The sequence below is a fragment of the Macrobrachium rosenbergii genome, chromosome 26 (genome assembly GCF_040412425.1).
Source record: "Macrobrachium rosenbergii isolate ZJJX-2024 chromosome 26, ASM4041242v1, whole genome shotgun sequence".
Classification (NCBI taxonomy): Eukaryota; Metazoa; Arthropoda; class Malacostraca; order Decapoda; family Palaemonidae; genus Macrobrachium; species Macrobrachium rosenbergii.
In genome coordinates, this window is record NC_089766.1 from 416,000 (window position 1) to 439,013 (window position 23,014).

Consider the following 23,014-nt stretch of genomic DNA (forward strand, 5'->3'; position numbering starts at 1 on the left):
TAATACTTCCTTTAACATTTCTAACTGTTGCAAACTGTATCACAAAGCCAGAGACAAAACTTCAATTTCTCCTTAATATAATCACCTCTGAAATAATAATAATAATAATAATAATAATAATAATAATAATAATAATAATAATAATAATAATAATAATACTTCCTTTAACATTTCCAACTCTTGCAAACTGCATCACAAGTCAGAGACAACACTTCCCTTTCTCCTTAACATAATCAACTCTTTAAAATAATAATAATAATAATAATAATAATAATAATAATAATAATAATAATAATAATAATAATAATAATAATAAACTCCTATAACATTCCCAGCTGTTACAAACTGTCTCACAAAGTCAGAGACAAGATTCCCCTTTCTCCTTAGCATAATCACCCCATCAATTAAATTAAAAAAAAATACCCCAATAAAACAGATATATAGACGAACAATGACCAGAAGATTAAAAAGCAGGTCAGTCGAGGTCACTCGACAACATAACCAGTTGCGGTTGCAACGCCCCCCCCCACCTATATCTGGGCTCTGAGGCTAGACAGGTGAACTTCAAGAAGAAGAAGAAGGAGGAGTGACCTTGCGTCACCTGATCTTCTCCCCGGGTATATAAACGACCTGGTGACCACCTGTCTTCACAAACGAATCCTCGACAGTCTTCGAAAAGACGAATCCTCAACAGTCTTCGACATGCAGACCGTAAGTTTGGTTTGTGTGAAGGATATTGAAGGATTTTGTAAACAAAATCTTCAGTTAAAGGGACGTGTGTAATATGCTGGAATGGTTAAGACAATCCTGAAGATTGTAAGGTACTGGAATTGTTTAGACAATCCAGAGGATTGTAAGATACTGAAATGGTTAAGACAATCGAGGTGGTTATAGGATATTCATTGTGTTAAGAAGTGTTTAGATGCCTGACGTAGACCTCCTGGACTATGCCCAGCCGACAGATATGACCCAATTCATCCCACCATCTCAATGGTACTTAATTTATATACTGAATATACTGGAGGGGTAAAGATTCCAGAAGTTTGTAGGGTGTTTAGAGGGCCAAGAATTGTTTAGAAGCCCGATGTAGACCTCCTGGACTCTGCCCAACCGACATATTACCCAAATCATCCCACCACCTCAATGAGTTACTTTAAATTGAATTTCCCCAATCAACAGGCAGCCATCTTCGTTCTACTGGCCCTGGCCTCAGCAGCTCCAGCCCCTGAGAAATTAGCAGAAGCAGAAGAAGCAGGGGCAGAAGAAGCAGGAGCAGTAGCAGTAGCAGGAGGGGCTCCCCCTCCTCTAGTTGCCATCATCAGACAGACCCAGGTCAACCCAGATGCCCTCGGTGCCCACAGCTCCGACTTCGAAGCCGAGAATGGCATCGTCTTCCAATTCTCTGGATCTGAGGGAGTCCTCGGTGGAGCCAACATGATCGGATCTTGGAGGTAAGCAACAGCAGTTTCTCTCTCTCTCTCTCTCTCTCAGTAAACTGATGCTCTAAAGTGCTATAATCTTTATTATTTTTTAGAGAAAACGAAGATATTATAACGACCCCATCCCGTTTCCTTCCAGCTACCCACAAGCCGACGGAACCTTAGCTGAGGTCAGCTTCGTTGCCGACGAGAACGGATTCCAGCCCCAGTCCTCGTTGTTGCCAGTGGCCCCTGCCTTCCCCCATCCCATCCCACAGTTCGTCCTCGACCAGATCGAGTTCGCCCGTCTCGAGGACGAGAGGGCGGCAAAAGAAGGTGCTACCTCCAGTGCTTAAAAGATGCCTCGACTGATGTTTGTCATTAAATGGACAGGGGCTTTGGCTATGTACCCTTTTAGCTCCTAATATTCTTCTGAAAAGCTGTGGATCTGTTGTGTCTTGTTTATCTCGCTTTGGTAGCTTTGTTTCGACGTCAATGACTGATTCGCTGGACGCATCAAACGAGTGTTATGTAAATTCTTTTAGTAGTTCAATAAAGCTGTTGAATTTTCCATAGCACTATTCCATATACCTACAGAGCCTTCCCTCTTCTGTTAAGATGTACGTGGATTTAGTTAAAGCTTTTCCTACGAGGTAGTTATATGACCCGATTGCTTGGTTGACTATCCAAGTTCCCTTGAAGCTTTCTTGAAAAGATCTCAGGAACTACTGTGCTCAACCTTGTTAACTTTTATATACTGGGAGCAACGAAAAAGTGACCACTTTGCAGCAGTCACTGCTGCAAACAGCTTGAAAGATGAAGCTAAAGCCTTCCTTGCATTACTTTAAAACAAGAGTGTCACACTATTGTTCAGAGAAATTTCCATGCGCCTCAGAAGTATTTTAGTTTTAATTATATACAATCTTAAAGTAACCCTCATTCCTTCAGAGCTTAGGGTTACCACTAAAAATACATTAGCAATAATTGTTGTGTTCTCATAACCTACAGTAAATGCTGTCATATGTTAGAACCGGGTAGCAGTCTTGCTTGTACTACCCATACCACGAAAACCAATTTCTGAACGAAATAAGGTTCATACACTTAATAACAGCCAGTCACCCATACCTTTTGGGTTATTGTAGCCAGCACTGATGCCTTAACTAAAATTACTTTTTATTTACAGATAAGAAGTTCACACTATATTCTTCCCCTGCATCTCCGTAAAAATCACACCATTTCAAGTGCATTATGATCAACAGTTGACTCTGAACCATTGTCTCATTTATGTACATTTTTTACCCTTCGACTGTACACCATCTGCCCATTGGTAATAAGACACTTTAGGTGACCAAGCTTCAGTCCTACTAAGTTTCAGATTTCAAAGTAAAGCATCACAGCTTTATATATACATCACCCAATGCATCAGATACACTCCAGATTACACTGGTGTTCAAAGACCATATATAGTGACCTTAATACCAAAGCAGCTCTTCAATGTACAGCATGCCATTGCTGAAACTTTTCAGCACTCGTGAAACTTTAAATTTTACCTCAATTTCGAAAGTGCATACAATTTTTTTGTACTACTATGCACTTATATCACCATAGAATCTCTGGAGTACAAATTTTAATTTTACCCAAATTTTGTGCAGAGTAATTGATAATTACCAGTTTCAAGTCCACCTTTAAGGTTTAAATAGACCAAAATTACACACCTAATCGATACTCAAGAAAAGAGGTATTAATTTGAACCTAATGCATTTTATTTGAAGTATTTTAAAAGGCTGTAAAGAGAAAAAAATGTGTTAAAAGGAGAGAACAAGGAACTAATAAAGTTTATAACTTTTACTACATTAACTTAGGATTCTGTAAAATCCACCAGCTTACATCTCCATAGACAATTCAAAATTAGTTAGATACATCGTGAGCAGAAAAATCGACCAGAACAGTACAAAGGTAGCTAATAAACTCTCCAGGCAATGCTGAATTAAGAACGTGCTCTAGCCCAGATTCCTTGACCAGTATCAGTGGATTTTATTGAAGTGACAATGCTTTGCACCAGTCAAAGAGCACTAAATTATGCAGAGCTTCTACAGCTCAGAAAATTCACAGAGCAGTTTATGAGCAGAGCCGGTTTCTCCAGAGCAGAGAGTTCCCAGAGCAGTGGCTGAGCAGACCAGTGTTTCTCCAGAGCAGTAGCTGAGCAGAGCAGTGTTTCTCTGGAGCTGAGCTTCCAGCAACAGTATCTTTGGTCGAGTGTGGATTCACCCAGATATGAACGCCATTCATCAACCCATTCCGAGACTTCTACAGCCAATAACGGATTTAATACAATCCAACGCTGGCTCCCAAACCGTCCAGTCCCACAAACAGGATATCTGCAGGAGGGTACCTCAAAAAAATCCTTCCGAACCAGGCAAATTCAGTCCTACCAAAACTCTCCATACATCACAAGCGCACAGTACTGATCACACTTCTGAAAAAATTTCATTTATTTTTTTTTTTGAAGCTTCCCGGTTATGCATGGCACTCTTTAAGTGCCATGCATAAGCCATAAAGTCCACCTTTGTCTAAGTGGCGACGCCACCCGGCAAAGGTGGACTTTTGGGAAGCGAAAGTTTGGTTTGACATTTTAAATTTCAGATTTAATCAATTTGAAGTTAATTATCATAAATTACAAATTACCCAAATGCAGGATTTAATTTTTGACGTTAACTTTAAAATCAAGCACAAAATTAGTAAATACTTCGAACTTAAAAATAAATTTTTCGATAAAGAATCTTAAATCTATACAATATTAAGATCACAAAATTACCAGGATAACGTTAATTCTCCCTTAACTTTAAATCAAATTCAACTAGTTGATTCACCATAATTTAATGGTGAAAATACACCCAAAAGTTCAAGAAATTACCCACTAAGACTTTCATACTGTAACCATAACCTCATTTACACTGCCTTCAAAACCCTTCAAAACAAAACTTAAAACTAATAAATTTTAATGAATAGAAAATCATCAGAGCCAAATTTAAGACAACATCCTCGTTGCAAAATCGAATTGACACTTCCAGACAATTAGGACCTAAAGCTATGCTTATATTTTTAAAATTTAAAAAAAATCAATAGCCAAATTTAAGAATTCTCATCGCAAAATTTAACACTGCCTTCAGGACAATTCAGACCCAAAACAATTCAGACCCAAAACAATTCAGACCCAAAACAATTCAGACCCAAAACAATTCAGACCCAAAACAATTCAGACCCAAAACAATTCAGACCCAAAACAATTCAGACCCAAAACAATTCAGACCCAAAACAATTCAGACCCAAAACAATTCAGACCCAAAACAATTCAGACTATTTTAAAGAAATTTTTATAAAAAAATCATTAGAACAATTTAAGACTATTCCCTCATTGCAAAACCGAATTAGAAAGTTAAAAATTTACCGATTGAAACTAAATACCTAAATTTTGAAAATTTGGGTTAGAAATACTAACCATCAAACTAGTTGCTGACCAAAATACCAGCCATCGTAGACAAAATGCTAACCACTTGACAATTTCTAGGGACTGAACACTTTACAACAAAAGACGTACTTTAAAGAATCCACTTTTATCCACTCAACCAGAAAGAAATTAACTCACTAAGTTTGACAGACGAATTTCTGGTCTAGATCCACAAGTTTCCTGTTGTGAATTTCAGGTCTAGATCCACAGGATTTATAGAAGTTTTGTTGTTGCTTTATCAGTAGATGCAGATTATCTTAGTAACTCAAAAGCTGGACTCTCGCAGTCTCTCTGAAGCTCCTGCAAGGATACAAAGCTGTTAGACTGCATGTCAATTAATTAAATATAAATAGTAAACACTTCAGTAAAGTTCATGAATAAAATTAATGTATAAGCTAAAGTTAGGTAAAAAATCAGCTTTAGTTTATAGTTGGTCAATTTAAATGGAAATGTTTCAACTTGAAATGAAGCACAAAGCTTGCTTACACAAACTTCAGTAACTTTTTATATTAAGCATTAATCAGTAGCCCTTGAACAGAATTAAGGTGTTAAATTTTGAAAGTTAATTTGCACCACAACCTTTTCTGAGCGATCACTGCATGCCAAGTTTTTCATTTAGGATGATTCTTGATTAAAAAAACTAAGAAGCACCTTACACTTTCAATTCTGGTCCTCGATAGAGAAAAAAACTGTATAACTATACTTAGTAAAAACGTGGATATAAAAAGACAGTCCACAATCCGCTTCTAAAATAAAGCTCTGGCAACCTAAAAAGTCCACTCCACAATCAAAGTATTGTTACACAACAATCTTTGAAAAACATCAGAACCTACAACCTTTTAATCAGTTCATTACCTGAAATGAAAGTTTCAACCAACATTAAACGAAGCTAGCTAAATAGTTAAACCACGGGAATTCCTTTTAATTACTTCATTACCTAAAATAAGTTTCATCCAACATTTGACATATTAAGCTAAATAAAATTTAAGCCACAGGAATTCCTTGTGATCGCTTCACCTAGAGAGATTCTTCCAACACAAATTATGCTAAACAAAAAGCTTAAACCACAGCTAAAACCTATAAAAAAAATCAACCTCAAACAAACCAATTGAAACACTTCGTACATACAAGTAAATGAATTACACATATAACTTAAAACACTAAAAAACTTCACGAACACTTAAAACACATAAAACACTTAAATCTCCACCTAAAACACGCTTAAATACAATAAACCACTTAAAGTCTTACCTGAACACAAGCGCTTGACAGCCACGTATAGATAGATAAGAAGCACTTACGAAAAGATTCAGAAACCCGCCGTCAACTAAGCGCTATTTTTCACCAGGGGTGCGAGATAGCCGACCCGAATTTTCCCAAGGACCCTCGACTCGGAGCGCCGGAAGAGAAAACGTGGAATCGGGAATTTCAGATTTCGTGAGCCTGGAACGAAACTGAGGAATTCCTGATTGTAAATTCGAGGAAGATTGTGTAAACTGGTTGTAAATTCGAGGAAGATTGTGTAAACTGGTTGTAAATTCGAGAAAGATTGTGTAAATTGGTTGTAAATTCTAGGAAGATTGTGTAAACTGGTTGTAAATTCGAGAAAGACGTGTAGATTGGTTGTAAATTCGAGAAAGATTTTGTGTATATTGGTTGTAAATTCGAGGAGGACAGCGTAAATTAGTTGTAAATTCACGGACGATTGTGTAAATTGGTTGTAAATTCAAGGAAGACTGTGTAAAGTGGTTGTAAATTCGAGGATGGTGTTGTACAAGGGTTGTAAATTCAAGGAAAATGTTGTAAAAGGGTTGTAAATTCAAGGGATGATGGAAATTGGTTATAAATGCGATGGAGGTGATAAAATGGTTGTAAATTCGAGAAGGATTGTGTAAATTGGTTATAAATTCGAAGACGTTATACCAAAAGGGTTGTCAGTTCAAGGAATGATGCAAATTGGTTATAAATGCGAGGGAGGTCACGCAAATTGGTTGTAAATTCGAGGACGGTGTTGTAAAAGGGTTGTAAATTCATGGAAGATGTTATAAAAGGGTTGTAAATTCAAGGAATGATGCAAATTGGTTATAAATGCACGGGAAGTGATGTAAAATGGTTGTCAATTCGAGGAGGTTGTTCTAAAGGGGTTGTAAATTCGATGAGGATTGCGTAAATTGGTCAAGGAAAGTGACGTAAAATGTTTGTAAATTCGAGGAGGATTGTGTAAACTGGTTGTAAATTTGAGGACCGTGTAGTAAAACGGTTGTACATCCGGGTACAGTAGTGTAAGGTTGTAAATCAGAGCGAGGCTGTGTAAACTGGTTGTGAATTCGATGGAGATTGTGTAAATTGGCTGTAAACCGAATCTGTGCAAGTTGGTGCAAACTGGAGAATGGTGTAAATTGGCTCTAAAACTAAGAGTAATGCAAATTGGTTGAAAATCTGGTCTCTCTCTCTCTCTCTCTCTCTCTGTCTCTATCTCTCTTTATTAGAAGCAACAAATAACCTTTTAAATGCTCTACAACAAACAAGCTAATTCTTCCCCCACTATCTTAAATCCATTGCTCAGAATTCTCTTCACTTTCACGCTCCATTGAGCATTGACTGAGCATCTGGAAATCGGCTAATCTTCTAATGAGGGATGTCACCTCATTCAACTCATTGACAGCCAATTAACTCATTAATGAGATGTTGTAACTGATAATTACTCAAAGGTCATAGGTTAAGCTGGACTGTTTAACTCTGGTGTAGATTGTCAAGTTTTGTGGTCCTTTAGTCTGACAGTTCTTTAACCATCTACTACTTTGATATGGGCAGGAATGAAAATAGTATTTTCTGAAAGGTAATTATTCAAAGGACAGAGGGTAAACTTGACTATTTTATTCTGGTGTAGATTATCAAATAGTCTTTGCGTTTTGTTCTGATAGTTCATTAACTGTTTACTGTTTTAAGATGGTAGGAATGAAAATAGTATTTTTGGAGCAATAACTCTGATTCATTAACTATCTACTACTATCTTAAGATGGTAAGATTGAAGATAGTATTTTTGGTGCAATGACTCTGACGTAGATTGTAAATAGTCTTTGAGGTCTTGCATTCTGATAGTTCATTGACTATCTACTATTTTAAGATTGCCAGGATTAAAAATAAAGTTTCTGAATCAATAACTTTATTATATCATATTCGTAAAGCGATTAAACAATAAATAAACATTCGGAGAGACGATTCTGCAATACAAACGAAGACTTTTTAAGCCTCAGCAACTCCTTCTTTAGCTCTCCTCTCGTCCTCGAGCCTGGCGAACTCGATCTGGTCGAGGACGAACTGGGGAATGGGGTGGGGGAAGGCCGGAGCCACTGGCAACAACGAGGACTGGGGCTGGAATCCGTTCTCGTCGGCTACGAAGCTGACCTCAGCTAAGGTTCCGTCGGCTTGAGGGTAGCTGGAAGAAATCAGGAGGCAGGTTTTAATGTCTTCGTTTTCTCTAATAAATAATAAAGATTATAGTACTTCAGAGCATCAGTTTACTGAGAGAGAGAGAGAGAGAGAGAGAGAGAGAGAGAGAGAGAGAGAGAGAGAGAGAACTCTGTTTACCTCCAGGATCCGATCATGTTGGCTCCACCGAGGACTCCCTCGGATCCAGAGAACTGGAAGACGATGCCATTCTCGGCTTCGAAGTCGGAGCTGTGGGCACCGAGGGCATCTGGGTTGACCTGGACCTGTCGGACGATGGCGATGGGCAGAAGGACTGCCCCTCCTGCTGCTTCTGCTGTTGGTTTCTCAGGGGCGGGGGCAGCTAGGGTCACAGCCAAGATGGCGAAAAGGGTAGCCTAAAAAAAGTAAAAAGAGTAATGAAATACTGAGGATAATTCTGTCAATATATAAACTAAACTCTGTTTAAGACATGACTTATAAAACCACAAGAAAGTGTCTTTTATATTCTCAATCAACTCACAGTCTTCATTTTGCCAGATTGTGACGACGAATGTATACACTGCCTGCGATGGTAACTCCTCTTATATACCCCAAAACGAGTGAATGGCAACTCAAGGTCACGTGACACCTGTTTACCGGTGGCGTTCGCTGCTACGAGAACCCGTTCCGACCTCGACATTTCGGCCAGGTGCGTTCCGTGCGATTAAAATCGTTCTAAAGCCTAATTATTAGTGTCCAGGGCAAGTAGCAGGTAGCGGATCAGGGTGATTATGGGATGACACATGCTTTTAAAAGGTGAGCTGGAAACCTATAAATTTCTATGCTGCAGTTATTTGGGTTAAAATCGGATGATCAGAGCTGGAATATGCAAGGTTCGTCTTGAATAATTTCCAGTGGTCGTTTTGTGGGTATGAGAATGTTTCTGAAGGCAATGGCTCCCTATGTTGATACAATTGAATGTTATTGTTACTTTTATTATTCAAACATTCATAAGAAATTAACCATTTGCTGAGATTGCTTCAGTATTCACCGAAGAAGTTTTTTAAGCGCCAAGCTCTGATACTCGTAAGATACGCGTCTGGTAATTCCGTTCTGTAACCATTTACTATTAAAACCGTTATGGCCTTAACAATGGATGCTGTTTTATGAGACAGAAAGGTTTGTCCTTTATCATGAACGTTCTGCCAGAGGCCATCTCTTAGGAAGGGAAACAGACATAAGCATTTGATCTTGCTGCGTCTGCAAAGTTATGCGCACACCATGATTAGTTAGGTTCAACGGAACAATTTATTTTTTAATTTGGTTGTATATACACTTACCTCGTCTCATAGCAAAGCACTCATGGGCCCTAATTATACAGATAAACCACTCGTGCTCTTTTATTTAATGAAATTAATTTGATTTTCTGTAGGCAAAATACGACATTCATTGGGAAAAGGAGTATCTGGCAATGAACTCTGGGCAGTTGCCAAGGAGATCTTTTTTCTTCACCCATTTTAACATATAAAATGCTGCACACCAAAAATTATAATTGCCAAATTCACAAGGAAATAGCCCTCATCTTTGAGTGCATTCAAACCAATAATTTTCATTAACAAAAAAAGAAAAGTTATATAATGAGTGGAAAAAGAGTATTTGGTAATGATCACTGATCAAGTTGCCAAACTGGTCTTTTTCCCCGAACTTTCACCAACCGTGACATTATAAGAAATCTTTAATTTCTCATATTTTCAATTTTTTCCCATTTGTTTCAGCACAGTTTTTTCCCCTCGTGACCTACGAATGAGCCGACAAATGTCAGGGAAAATATAAAGCAATACTGGTGTTGAAATGTTTAGATAAATGCTGGTTGATATTGGGATGAGGTTATCAATTCTTTAACCAGTTTCTATGTTTCTGTTTATTACAAGTTTAGTTTGATTATTTAGTATTGAGTATATGTCAGGATGAAGTTGATTACCTGGTGATTAAGCTTAAGTATTGGTAATTATGTTCAAGTACCCAGGGGACTGGTAAATGTGATTAAACCTAATGTAACCTAACCTAACCTAACTTTGGTAACTTGGCAAAATATTTATGATAAAATTTATCATATTCATGAAGGATACTAGTGCTGGTATCATTTTGTGTGTGTGTGTCATTGTTGTGTGTGTGTGAGAGAGAGAGAGAGAGAGAGAGAGAGAGAGAGAGAGAGAGAGAGAGAGAGAGAGGAAGTCTACTATCCTCTAAGATTCTTAACTCCATCACACACACACACTTGTCTTGTCAGTCTCCTAATCAAAGACCTATTTTAGAGGTAACTGCTACAACAGCAGTTTTAAAAACAACATCAACAACTAAAACAACAACTGAATCAACAACATTAACAACAGACTCACGTATACGCCGCAGACAACAGCCTCCACAACCAACAATAACAACAACAACACCTTGGCTTCAGTTCATCAGAAGTGACAGGCAACAGGACACACCGGGAGAGGGGTGGTATGCGATGGGAGGTATAGGAATGTTTATCGGGCGCGTTCTTTTAGACCACAACCGGTTTACCGCTCGACTTTTCCTTATGCAGCGATGACCCAACATCACTCATTATCTCTTTTTTAATTTTTTAAGAGCTACGATAACGAGAGTGACGCAAGAGCTGGCGAGAGGTTTGGAAAAATCGCGATTAAAAATGGAAAGTACGATCGTTCTCCGCAATGAACTTTACCGGTGTCATTGAGATGAGATTGGAAAGAAAGAGTTCCTCGGATCTTGCAAATGTTAACCTTTTGGACGTGTCGCTCAGATAACGACAACCTTATCGCAGCGGCAAAGTTCACGGAGAAAACTTTGTCGTTTCGAATTGCAATCGTACACTCTCTCTCTCTCTCTCTCTCTCTCTCTCTCTCTCTCTCTCCCTCCTGTTCGATAATTCTTCTACCCAATGTTTAGCAACATCTTAAAAACAAATAAACAAAGCATTGTTTTGACTACTGCGTCCTGATAGCAAATCAAATTATTCTCTCTCTCTCTCTCTCTCTCTCTCTCTCTCTCTCTCTCTCTCTCTCGTTGGCCCGCACGCGCGCGCGCGATAGAGATCACACGCGCGACAGCTCTGTCGTAAGACTTATCATGCATATGGTCCAAGGAAATTCACTGTCTTTTGGAGAGAACACTGGTTTTACTAAAAGGTTACAAAGCCCACACGCATGCGCACTGTACAGTGCTACACCTTCGCGCAGTCCTATAAAGAAAATAAAGACTACATAAAACAAATATAAAAGAGGTAATATCTCCGCCATTAATATTCTCTTGACAGTTTAACCAGGGCTAAGAAAAACCCAGGTGGCTTAAATATATGTGATCGCGTCAAGATGAGAGAGAGAGAGAGAGAGAGAGAGAGAGAGAGAGAGAGAGAGAGAGAGAGAGAGAGAGAGAGAGAGTTAATGTTAAAATGTCAGTGGTCAGAGATAGGTAGATAGATTGACAGATGGAGAGAGAGAGAGAGAGAGAGAGAGAGAGAGAGAGAGAGAGAGAGAGAGAGAGAGAGAGAGAGAGAGATATTTTCTACAATCTCATATACAAAAGGTAATAACATGTTAATGCATTATAAGTATATATATATATATAAATATAAATATATATATATATATATATATATATATATATATATATATATATATATATATATATATATATATATATATATATATATATATATATATACATATACACAAATTTTTTTAAGAGCAACACGAAGAGTCGGCACATCAAAGAAGAAGAGCGAGACAGGTCAAATCTGAACGAGGCAAGTGACCTATACCCAAACAAATGCCCATCGTTAGAGAACTGGGGTACAAATGCCCACACGCCCGGCTTAATGAGACACTCACACACTGCTTTCAAACGCAGATGTAATATAAATCTCTTTTAGGAGAGTTTAACTGGAGACGGTGTCATTATTTGGGTGAGGTTGCTGAGACCAGCAATAGTTGACTGACCATCATATGTTACTAGGCACCTACCTCGGTTGCCCTTCCAATCGGCTTACGTCATGCGATATTTCTGCTCGAAAGTGCCTGAGGTAATATTGCGGCGTTTATGCACGAATCTTTGAGGTTTTGCACGAATCTACGACCTTTTAGCACGGAACTGTGGCATCGTGCACGAAGAAATACCTCATCGACTCAAATAAAGAAACTGTGACATCGTTTATAAAATCAAGGGGTCACTCAGACAGTGTGAGGAACTGTGAAATCGTATGTAAACAAAAAAGAGGGACTTCGATAGTTTGCGGAACTGTGAAATCGTTTGTAAACCAAAAGAGTGATACAGACACTGAGCGGAACTGTGACATCGTATGTAAACAAACACGCATAAATGAACGTCATAAATCGCAGCTTTATCAGAGCCAACAACAACAAACGCATGCAAAACAACGGCGAAACACAAACAGACAAGTGTTTTTGTCACCAACGATCCGATAACAGAGCCATTAGAGAGAGAGAGAGAGAGAGAGAGAGAGAGAGAGAGAGAGAGAGAGAGAGAGAGAGAGAGTATCATCATTCTTCACGCTCGGATGAACTTCCTCAATTACAGTATCTAAAAGATGTAACAACGGGATAAAATTTCCCTTTGTTGCTTCTTCTTCTTCTTCTTCTCCTTATTCTTCTTCTCCAGTTTCGCCTTCGGAATCATAGTTCCAATTTATAAAGAGAGAGAGAGAGAGAGAGAGAGAGAGAGAGAGAGAGAGAGAGAGAGAGAGAGAGAGAGAGAGAGAGAGAGAGAAGAGAACAAAAGACTGGGAAGATATTCAAAACACTGGGAAGATATTCAAAATTCTCTCTCTCTCTCTCTCTCTCTCTCTGTAATGAGATGCTAATAATGATTATATATATCTCTACTATCCCGTTAAATTATAATTATTCTGTTAAATTATAATAATTATTATTATTAGCAGTAATAACAAAACAATATAAATATTAATAACATAAATAGTAAAATGAATAACAATTATTTTAATGAGATCCCCAAATTGTTTTTTTATAACTTTAGCAATTATAACAATAACAATAATAGTACTAGTGATGATAGTAGTGGCAGTATTGATAACAGTGGTAGGAGAGATATTTATGATACTAGTAACAACAGCTGTAGCCATGTCAATAAAAATAAATAAACTCCACAAATGCTAGAAAGTCCTTTCACCCAACCCAGAATAAAAAAACCACCCAATGCTTTAAATCTTCCTATCTAATCAAAAGACCTCTATTTCCCACCTCATCCAATTATTCCAGCCCCCCCTCCCAACCCATTCTGCTCACTCTTCCCCACCCATCCAGCCATTTCGTTAAAAGCATGCCCCTTCTCAAGTATCATTTTTCCCCTAATGAGTTATGTGGACTGGAACCATTTGGCAACTCTTGCGTCAATTGCCTGGCAACCTCTGGCAACTTTTTGCTGCTGACCGGGATTATCAAGGTAACTTTTTTTTTTGTTAATGACGGAGCTTTGGATCTTCTCTTAAGAAGAGGGACAGGTGGTTTGTTTCTCTCTCTCTCTCTCTCTCTCTCTCTCTCTCTCTCTCTCTCTCTCTCTCTCTCTCTCACATGCTTCCTTTTATTCACTATTCATCTATCTAATTCCTTAACAAAACCTCACAAACTTGGAGAGAGAGAGAGAGAGAGAGAGAGAGAGAGAGAGAGAGAGAAAGCAACCCGGTCTCTCTTTTTCTCCATCTCTCTTTTTCTTTTCTATTCATTCTTACACCTTATTCATCTATCTATCTCCTCCACATATCCTCACAAACTTAGGGGAAGAGAGAGAGAGAGAGAGAGAGAGAGAGAGAGAGAGAGAGAGAGAGAGAGAGAGAGAGAGAGAGATCAACCAGATCTCTCTTTCTCTCTATCTTTCTCTTTTGTAGTCCCTCATACCTAATTCATGTATCTATCTCTAACACATTTCCTCGCAAACTTAGAGAGAGAGAGAGAGAGAGAGAGAGAGAGAGAGAGAGAGAGAGAGAGAGAGAGAGAGAGAGAGAAACCAGAGTTTTGTATTCCCTATTATATTTTATTCATGCATCTATCTCTAACGATTTCCTCACAAACTTAGAGAGAGAGAGAGAGAGAGAGAGAGAGAGAGAGAGAGAGAGAGAGAGAGAACTAGATCTCTCTATAATCACACATCCCCAACAGCATCATGAAGGGTATAAAGGAAAAACAACTTTTCACCTCATAAAAAAAGCTGACGAGCGGAACCAACCTGAAAAGGTCGAGGACAGAACTAGTTTTCTGTAGCAGTGAACGCACCTGATAAACATACCTGGCGTTTGACAGAACAGGTGTCTGGAGTGACGATAATGATTATGATGATGATGCTGATGATAACGACAGTAATACTCATGATAATAGTAAAATTTAAAATTATTTTTTCTTGAGAACTCTCCTAATTATTGTTAATGCCATAAACACGACATTTTTCACAAAAACAGGACGAGTATTCATGTAACTTTCTCAGCAATATTTTGTAACAGAAAGATAAACTGGAAGAAAAGTACGCAACTGCTGACAATCAGTGTAAGATAGAGAAGAAAATTATTAATAAAATAGATTAATAAGCCAGCTGTCAACTAAACATGACAGGAATATCATTATTGGGTATTTGCATTGAAAATAAACAAATCTGTTAGATTTCGAATATATTTGGAAATACAAGTTCTCATGTCATCATACCATACGGATTGCCTTCCATACCAATCATAACTTCAAAAAAGTATATAAGAATAAATATTTTAACAAATATCACTGATAGATATCCATCCATTTACTTGAAAAATTAGTTATAGCCTCAAGAAAGTAATATTCTAACAAAATATCAAATATGACTGATAGATAATCATCCATTACTTGAAAAATCAGTTATAGCTCTAAGAAAGTTTATAAAAATAAATATTTTAACAAAATATTATATGAATGATAGATATCCACCCATTTACTTGAAAAGTCAGTCATAGCTTCAAGAAGGTAATAAATGAATAAATACTTTAACAAAATATTATATATGATTGATAGACAATGACCCATTTGCTTGAAAACACTCCAGAAATGTTAAATAATGAAGACTGCTCACTCCCTCAATCGCGCATTCACAATCTCTCTCTTGCAGCCACTGTTAAATAACTATCAACATTCCCTCAATTCGGGTGGCCCTCGAGGCTCTTGCGCTCGTCCTGGAGACGGGCGAACTCGATCTGCTCGAGGACGAACTGTGGGATTGGGTGAGGAAAAGCTGGTGCAACTGGTAAGAGGTCGGACTGGGGTTGGTAGCCGTTTTCGTCAGCCACGAAGTTGAATGTGGCTATGGAACCGTCCTCCATTGGGTAGCTGTAACGGAGAAGGGTGTGTTGTCAAGTTGGCAGTTGCTATTATTGTTATTGTAAGGCAATGTAAAGATGTCAGTTATTGTTATTGTAAAGCAAGCTAAAGTTGTAAGTTATTGTCATCGTAAAGTAATACAAAGTTGCAAGTTATTCTCATCATAAAGTAATACAAAGTTAAGAGTTATTGTTACTATAATGCTATCTAAAGTTGTTAATTATCATCATTGCTATTATAAAGCAATGCAAAGTTACCAGTCATTGTTATTATAAAGCAAGACAAAATTTCCAATTGTTTTTGTTATTATAAAGAATCCAAAGTTGCCAGTTACTGTTATCGCAAAGCAAGCCAAAGTTGGTAGTTATTATTATTTATATTAAGCAGGCCAAATGGCCCTAAACACACTCCTCCAGGTGGTAACTACTTATTAAGTACTTTCTGGCTACTAGAAGGACCTAAAATTCACCACCTGTAGAGACCATCCAATCGACAGCACCCACCTGTAGGATCCGATCATGTTCGCCCCTCCGTCGATGCCCTGCGAACCGGAGAACTCGAACTGGATGCCGTTCTCCGCCTCGAAGGCAGAGCTGTGGGACCCGAACTCGTCTGTGGTGATCTGATGGCTGCTGAGAATGGCTATGGGTTTGGCTGTGGGATGACTGTGAGGCCTGTCGGAGTGGAGGAACTTCTCGAGCTGGGGCTCGTGGTCGGAGTGAGCCGGCCTCTCCGCGGGATGGAGGAACCTGTCTAGGTGAGCAGCGTTTTCCGAGTGAGCATGATGCTCGGGGTGATGTTTAGGGGTGGGAGAGTGAGTGATCCTGTTTGAGTGCTGCTGGGGCCTTTCGGAATGTGGGACCCTCTCCGGATGGGGGATCCTGTCGTTGTGGGGGTGGGCGTGAGCGTGCCTGTCCGTGTGGCCTAGCCTCTCGGCGTGAGCCAGCCTCTCTGGCGTGGGCTAGCCTCTCGGCATGGGCCAGCCTCTCTGCAGAAGCCACTCTCTCGGCAATTGCTGCCCTCTCCGCGTTGGCGACCCGCTCAACTATGGCTGCCCTCTCCGCGTTGGCAAACCTCTCCGCAAGTGCCGCTCGCTCTGCCTTGGCAACTCTCTCCGCAATTGCTGCTCTCTCCGCATTGTGGACTCTTTCAGCGATGGCTGCCCGTTCGGCCGCTGCAGAGGAAGGAGAAGAAGAAGCAACACCTGAGGCCTTTGTTGTTCTGGGAGAGAGAGCAGATAGCCTCTCTGGGTGGGCGTGGTGGTCCCTAGCTGCTGCCACAGCACAGGCTAGGAGGGGGAGGAGGGTGGAGATGACCTGGGAATAAAAAGGCATTAACGTACAGCATCACATAGCAATATATATATATATATATATATATATATATATATATATATATATATATATATATATATATATATATATATATATATATATATATATATATATATATATATATATATATATATATATATCTATTTATATATTATGTTAATTGATATATTTTATATATGAGTATATGTATTTAAATTACTACTGATTCTGAATTTGTTAATGTGTGTGTGTGTGAGAGAGAGAGAGAGAGAGAGAGAGAGAGAGAGAGAGAGGGAGAGAGAGAGAGAGAGAGAGAGAGATATACATTTATATAAAAACTCAGAATAAAATTATGTAAAATTTATAGATGAATTTGTTAATGTGTAAGAGAGAGAGAGAGAGAGAGAGAGAGAGAGAGAGAGAGAGAGAGAGAGAGAGAGAGAGAGAGAGAGAGAGATATAATTTATATAAAAACTCAGAATAAAATAATTTCTCTTGTAAATATTCACAAAATGAACTTTACCCAAAAGTACTTATAAGTAAAACGAACATTAAAAGTATTTTCCCAAACAGTTAAACTTAAAATTAACTTAAAATAACTTAGAAAAACTTAGGGAGTTAGACTTAGTGACAGATTCAAGTGCCATTATAACTTTAAACTTAACTGCTAAGTTATAAGACAGAATTTGGCCTAGGTACACAAAACACTTGGTAATCAAGTTCAGAATGCGATTTAAAGTTAAGTATTCACTCAGACTTAACGAAACTTTAAATTTAACTTGAAAGAACTTATGCACTGACTTGGAGAATTAGACCAACTTATCTTAATGACAGATAGAAATGTAATTATAAGACAAAATTAAACTAAAGTACACTCGTAAAGTTCACAAAATACTTGATAATTAAGTTCAGAATACGAATTCAAGTTAGGAATACTTTTAAACTGGTAAAACTTTAAATTAACTTGAAATATCTTAGCGCTAACTTACAGAATCAGGGCTACTCAATAAATGACAGATATAAAGTAATTTTTCACTTGAGACTTTACTCTTCAATTTTAGACCAAATTAAATTTAATAAAACTCGTAAAGTTCACAAAATACTTGGTAATCAAGTTCAGAATACGAATTCAAGCTAGGAATGCTCTTAAACTTGGTAAAACTTGAAAGGAACTTACCAATCTCATGGCGTTACGCTAAGCTAGACGATCCGTACTCGACAGAAGGTATCGTATGACTGAAGATAATCAGGGCTAGTCTCTTTTATATATATATTTATAACACGTGACGTAAAGGACATGTCCTTGCCTTGTTTTTCCTGTCTCTCTCTCTCTCTCTCTCTCTCTCTCTCTTTCTTTCCTCCATATCCTCAAGGACTCCGTCAGTATCCTTTCCATCTCGCGACCTTTCCCGTGACGAACTTTTTTTGCAGGGAAGGAATTTTCCCCAGACCGTGTCATCACATTCTCATATTACTTTCAATTTTCGTTTTTATTCCGTTTTTATCGTCGTTCTTTCTCGTCTGGTGCGTTCCGTGGGTATTTTATCTCTTTCTCTATCCTTCTATGTCATTTCTATGTCCAAATAAGCTTATTTTACGCGGAAAAGAAAATTTAAACAAAACATTAGCTTCTCCGCACATGCGCAGTGGTTATGCTAACTTTTGCGCGCCGTAGCGCTTCTTTGCATTTAGTTTTACCGAAATATTAATTCCTTTAGACAAATTTTACGAGTTATTGCCGTTGTCATTTTTATTTTCTTTCGTTAAACGTCTTATTTTGTAATAATTCAATTATTTTAATTGATTATCTCCGAAGATTCATGTTCGCCATCATGACATCAGCCTAGTAAATCTACGTATTTTCTGAAATAATTTGGAATGATATGCAGTGGATTCATTTTAAAATGTCTATTTCTCGCTTAATTAAGCTCATTAATCTCTAATTGATTTATTAATTAAATGAAATTTACTCGGCGTAGCCTTAAAGCAACGTACATGACGCAATCAAACGCTTTGCAATGCGAAAGATACAGTAGCCTTATATAGGCCTAGTGGCTGTAGCGTAGTGAAGCTTATTTGTTGTGAAAAAAATAAGGTACAAAATGATTTATCATTGTATTTATCAATATATATGAATAGCTTATAGTCCTTTAGAGGATATATTTAACGAATCTTACGGCATCGGAAGCCACTAGGTTTTACACAACAAATTTGAAAGGCGATTTAAATTTAGGGTGACATTTAAATTTAAATGGACGCTTAAATGTCTCCCACCCCCTGGCTCCCCTACCTGGCAGCTGCATTTTACGTATTTCGAGTTATTTTTCAACGTGAAATGGAAAATTGTCGAAATAACCCCTTAATAAAGTATTTTCAAAGGTTAATTTAAGTATATATGTCAAGTTTAAAGAGATTGCAATAGCATACAATTCTCGGTTAAGTAGGTCAGATGCAGCTGGACTTGTGACGTCATCACGGTTCACTGACGAAGCCGCAATCGTTATATTTTAACGTAATTAACGGATAAATCTAACTAAATATTAAAATTTTATTAATATTTCTATTGATATTCTTTCATTATTTAGTTATAATGAATTAACATTATAATAAAATATCGTAATTTCAGATAAAGAACCAAAGCACCGGTTCTATTTACTCTCCTACCTTACGAGAACTTGGTATTGAAGTCTTAATAATTCAGTGAAGTGAAAAGTGCTGCCGTTATTTCGCGTTGTAATTACGGTAATGACGGCCGCCATTGCCCGTAAGCGTCATTTATTCATTAATTAGTGTTCCAAGATTAATTTCAGGACGCAGGGGAGTCTTTGTGATCGTTAATTTACGAATAATTAAGAGGAAAAGTGATCAAGTGTTTCCATGTGCCAATCGATGTAGAAGGTTGGGCTAAGGTCATTAGGCCTATGTTTTATTATTTCTTTGAATATTTCGGTAATTTTTTATTAAATTTATGGTTATTCCGTAATAATTTAATGTAATTTTGATTTTTTATTATTAGCTTTGTGAAATTTTGCGCTGTAACTTACGTATACCGGATTTTTAAAGTTAAATATATTGTATTTTGTTACTTCCAGATGACATGTTTTGTAAGACGGTTTTGAATACCAAAACTCTCTCTCTCTCTCTCTCTCTCTCTCTCTCTCTCTCTCTCTCTCTCGCTATTATTTCTCGTAATACTTCGTTGGAGAGTGGTAAAAACAATAGATTTTCTTCTCAATATTTTATTTTTTAAAAATGAGTTATTTGCTTCATTCTGATTTTTAATTTTTAGATTTTTAAATTTTTTTTTCTGGCCTGGTCTGACTGCGGGTATTATGTGGGAAGGTGTGGCATGCCGGGGTTAACTGGGGCTGGATAAAGGATGGTAAAAGAGGTATTTAGAGGAATAGGCATAGGCCTAGGCCTACATATGTAAGGAGCTTGGTGAAGTTGAATGGTGCGGTGTGTATGTACGTGTTTGTACGTGTGTGTGTATGTGTGTGTACGTTTGTGCAATAACCTCATAAGCTTTTAAATAAAAAACCTAATACTTACGTCAACTACAAGAGGGTGGGGGGGGGGGAGGGAACTCCCTATCGTAACCATCTCCCATGAAAGTCGTACCTTAGAAAGTTATGCGCGCGCGCAAGAGAGTTTAGGTCTCAGATGGTGACGTGATATTGTTTTGGGGGGAGGAATCATCGTGCTTTAAGGGTTATTGTTGTTGTATTAGTGCTGTTGTAGTTTTTTTTGTTGCAGATGTTTGTAGTTGTTGATATAATTATGACTGTGTTTTTTTGTTTAGGCCTATGTTCCTTAGCTGTTGTGATTAGGCTAATGTCTTTGTCTTTTTTATAAACAAATGAACTTATTATTATTATTATTATTATTATTATTATTATTATTATTATTATTATTATTATTATTATTATTATTAATCAGACAATACCTTTGAATTTCATCGTTACCCTTCTAATATATTGAAAGCTAATGTCTTTGTCTTTTTCTAAATAAATGAACATTATTATTATTATTATTATTATTATTATTATTATTATTATTATTATTATTATTATTATTATTATTATTATCAGAAAATACCTTTGAATTTCATTGTTACTCTTTTAATATATTGGAAGCCAACGTCTTTTTCTTTTTATAAATAAATGAACTTATTATTATTATTATTCTTATTATTATTATTATTATTATTATTATTATTATTATTATTATTATTATTATTATTATTATTATTATTATTATTATTATTATCGGAAAATGCATTTGAATTTCATCGTTACCCTTTTAACATATTGAAAGCTAACTCCACGTTTTCTTTGCAAGATGAACTTTTAATTCTCTTTCAATATTATGGATAACTATTGAAACTTTTACAGCATTTATGCTTTAACAATCCTTTGAAATATGTCTTATTTATTCCTAAGAAATTACTGACTTATTTTAGATGCTGTATAATTTTTATATATTTTTACATAAAGTACCCCTTCTCTGGCTTCTTCTGCAATATCTACACAGAGAATGGGGTTGCATACCCCATGCCTTATTTGATCATTTGGTGCCTTATATGACAAATTTAACTTATAGGATGCTACTGTTTTCTTTTTATGGCATCCTACAGGAGTGGAAGGATGGATTACCACTTGTAGTAGGATATAACTGTAGGATTTTTGGCGTTTTGCCCCTATTCTGTTTGTGTTCTGTATTGTGACCTAGAGAGAGAGAGAGAGAGAGAGAGAGAGAGAGAGAGAGAGAGAGAGAGAGAGAGAGAGAGAGAGAGAGATAGGCCTAGGTGTACCAGAAGCTTTTATAGAATGGTGTTTAGTTGCTCATAAGTACTCTGTAATTTCAAACATCTTTCCCTGATTTTCCTAATCTAAAACGACTGTTCTTTCAATTAGTTCTGCGTTAATTTTGTTAAATATACATTACGCAGTTGCAATTCTACAATCCACTGTCTTATTTTACTAAAACTGTTAGAGGTTAGTTCAAATCTGGCTCAGCTTTTCATATTTTAATGGCTTATAATTGGTGTCTTCTGTCTGTGTTGAACCTCTTTCTGTCCTGCAATAGTAGACAGAGGTAGGCAGCTGTCATGACCATATAAAAGACAGTAGAATGACGTTTATTTTCATAATCATCATCTTCTTGGGCAACATTCTCCAATTTTTATAAAATTTCTTCATTGAGGATATGTTCTGCATTTCTTGATTCCAGTTTTTTTTTTTTATCACTGTCAATGGTTGATTCTGTCCTTTATTGACCTTTGTCTTAGTTACCTAGTTTCATTTCCTCAATTTTATTTCACTGTCTTAGTTAATAATTAGTTACCTAGTTTCAGTTTCTGTAATTAGTCACTAGTTTTTCCAGCATCAATTTGTTGTGTGTGACTTTGCCATAACTGAATATTTATGTGATCTTGGCTGATCAAGAGGCTTCCTTCATGTATATTTGCAGATCTTTCCATGTTCTTTGCTGCATCATACAAAATTACCTAGAAAAAACTGTGCTTTTTATGTTGGCCTGTTCATTCTGAAACCCAGGTTCTTAACTCTTTTAGAATTCTAGAGTATGTCTTGTGGAAGAAGACAGAAAACTTGATAAATTGATGCTAAAGAAAACGGAGTATGGGTGGGGTAAATTTACAAATAAATGTTCATATATCTTCTCTCTTTCTTGGTCAATAGAAGCTTTTGTTTTTCAAGATCACTTGACCCTTGATAAATAAAAGCATTCTTGATACATCTGGGGAAATTCGTCAAGAGAAAAATGAAGCATTGAAAAGAGAGCTTCTGCAATATTTATCAAAATGCAATATTCTTATGGTACACTATAACAAAATTATCCATTACAACCAACACTCCTTTGCTATCTAAAATTCTTTTAATCTTTCTTCTCTGAAAAGGTGGTTCCAGTTCTCTTTCTGTTCCCGTAATGGAACTTCCTACATATAGAGGCTAATGACACCTTAAT

General features: G+C 37.1%; 4 protein-coding genes and 1 long non-coding RNA gene across 11 annotated transcripts in view; 2 read left to right on the forward strand and 3 right to left on the reverse strand.

Moving 5' to 3' along the window:
• Positions 1–586: 586 nt before the first annotated feature.
• Positions 587–1,989, forward strand: LOC136852714 (cuticle protein AMP4-like). The gene is made up of 3 exons (XM_067127629.1): positions 587–711; positions 1,180–1,451; positions 1,579–1,989. The coding sequence occupies exons 1-3, from the start codon at positions 703–705 to the stop codon at positions 1,772–1,774; spliced, it is 477 nt and encodes a 158-aa protein (XP_066983730.1). The 5' UTR covers positions 587–702; the 3' UTR covers positions 1,775–1,989.
• A 1,259-nt stretch (positions 1,990–3,248) lies between these two features.
• Positions 3,249–6,302, reverse strand: LOC136852873 (uncharacterized). Its single transcript, XR_010857255.1, has 3 exons — positions 6,178–6,302; positions 5,065–5,226; positions 3,249–3,894 (listed from the first exon to the last, which is right to left on the reverse strand). It is a non-coding gene; the product is annotated as an uncharacterized lncRNA (long non-coding RNA).
• A 1,773-nt stretch (positions 6,303–8,075) lies between these two features.
• Positions 8,076–8,952, reverse strand: LOC136852715 (cuticle protein AMP4-like). Its single transcript, XM_067127630.1, has 3 exons — positions 8,879–8,952; positions 8,518–8,753; positions 8,076–8,365 (listed from the first exon to the last, which is right to left on the reverse strand). The coding sequence occupies exons 1-3, from the start codon at positions 8,885–8,887 to the stop codon at positions 8,173–8,175; spliced, it is 438 nt and encodes a 145-aa protein (XP_066983731.1). The 5' UTR covers positions 8,888–8,952; the 3' UTR covers positions 8,076–8,172.
• A 6,469-nt stretch (positions 8,953–15,421) lies between these two features.
• On the reverse strand, positions 15,422–18,212 carry LOC136852676 (endocuticle structural glycoprotein SgAbd-1-like). The gene is made up of 4 exons (XM_067127587.1): positions 18,204–18,212; positions 16,814–17,029; positions 16,217–16,674; positions 15,422–15,722 (listed from the first exon to the last, which is right to left on the reverse strand). Exons 1-4 carry the CDS (start codon positions 18,210–18,212, stop codon positions 15,533–15,535), a joined length of 873 nt encoding a protein of 290 aa, XP_066983688.1. The 3' UTR covers positions 15,422–15,532.
• Positions 18,213–19,700: 1,488 nt separating this feature from the next.
• The window catches only part of LOC136852716 (cuticle protein AM/CP1114-like), a 49,944-nt gene continuing 46,630 nt past the window's right edge, over positions 19,701–23,014 (forward strand). For 2 of the 7 annotated variants that reach the window (XR_010857215.1, XM_067127632.1), the window contains exon 1: positions 19,701–19,790. The gene's annotated coding sequence lies outside the window, so the exon portion shown is untranslated. The other 5 variants (XR_010857217.1, XM_067127634.1, XR_010857218.1 and 2 more) reach the window with 4 other exon arrangements.

Coding starts and splice junctions, on each gene's coding strand:
- LOC136852715 (XM_067127630.1), bottom strand. Junction 8,366..8,517: donor AACATGATCGGATCCTGGAG/GTAAACAGAGTT, acceptor GATTTCTTCCAG/CTACCCTCAAGCCGACGGAA.
- LOC136852676 (XM_067127587.1), bottom strand. Junction 16,675..16,813: donor TTGCGGAGAGAGTTGCCAAG/GCAGAGCGAGCG, acceptor CCGAGAGGCTAG/CCCACGCCAGAGAGGCTGGC. Junction 15,723..16,216: donor AACATGATCGGATCCTACAG/GTGGGTGCTGTC, acceptor TCTCCGTTACAG/CTACCCAATGGAGGACGGTT.
- LOC136852714 (XM_067127629.1), top strand. Junction 1,452..1,578: donor AACATGATCGGATCTTGGAG/GTAAGCAACAGC, acceptor GTTTCCTTCCAG/CTACCCACAAGCCGACGGAA.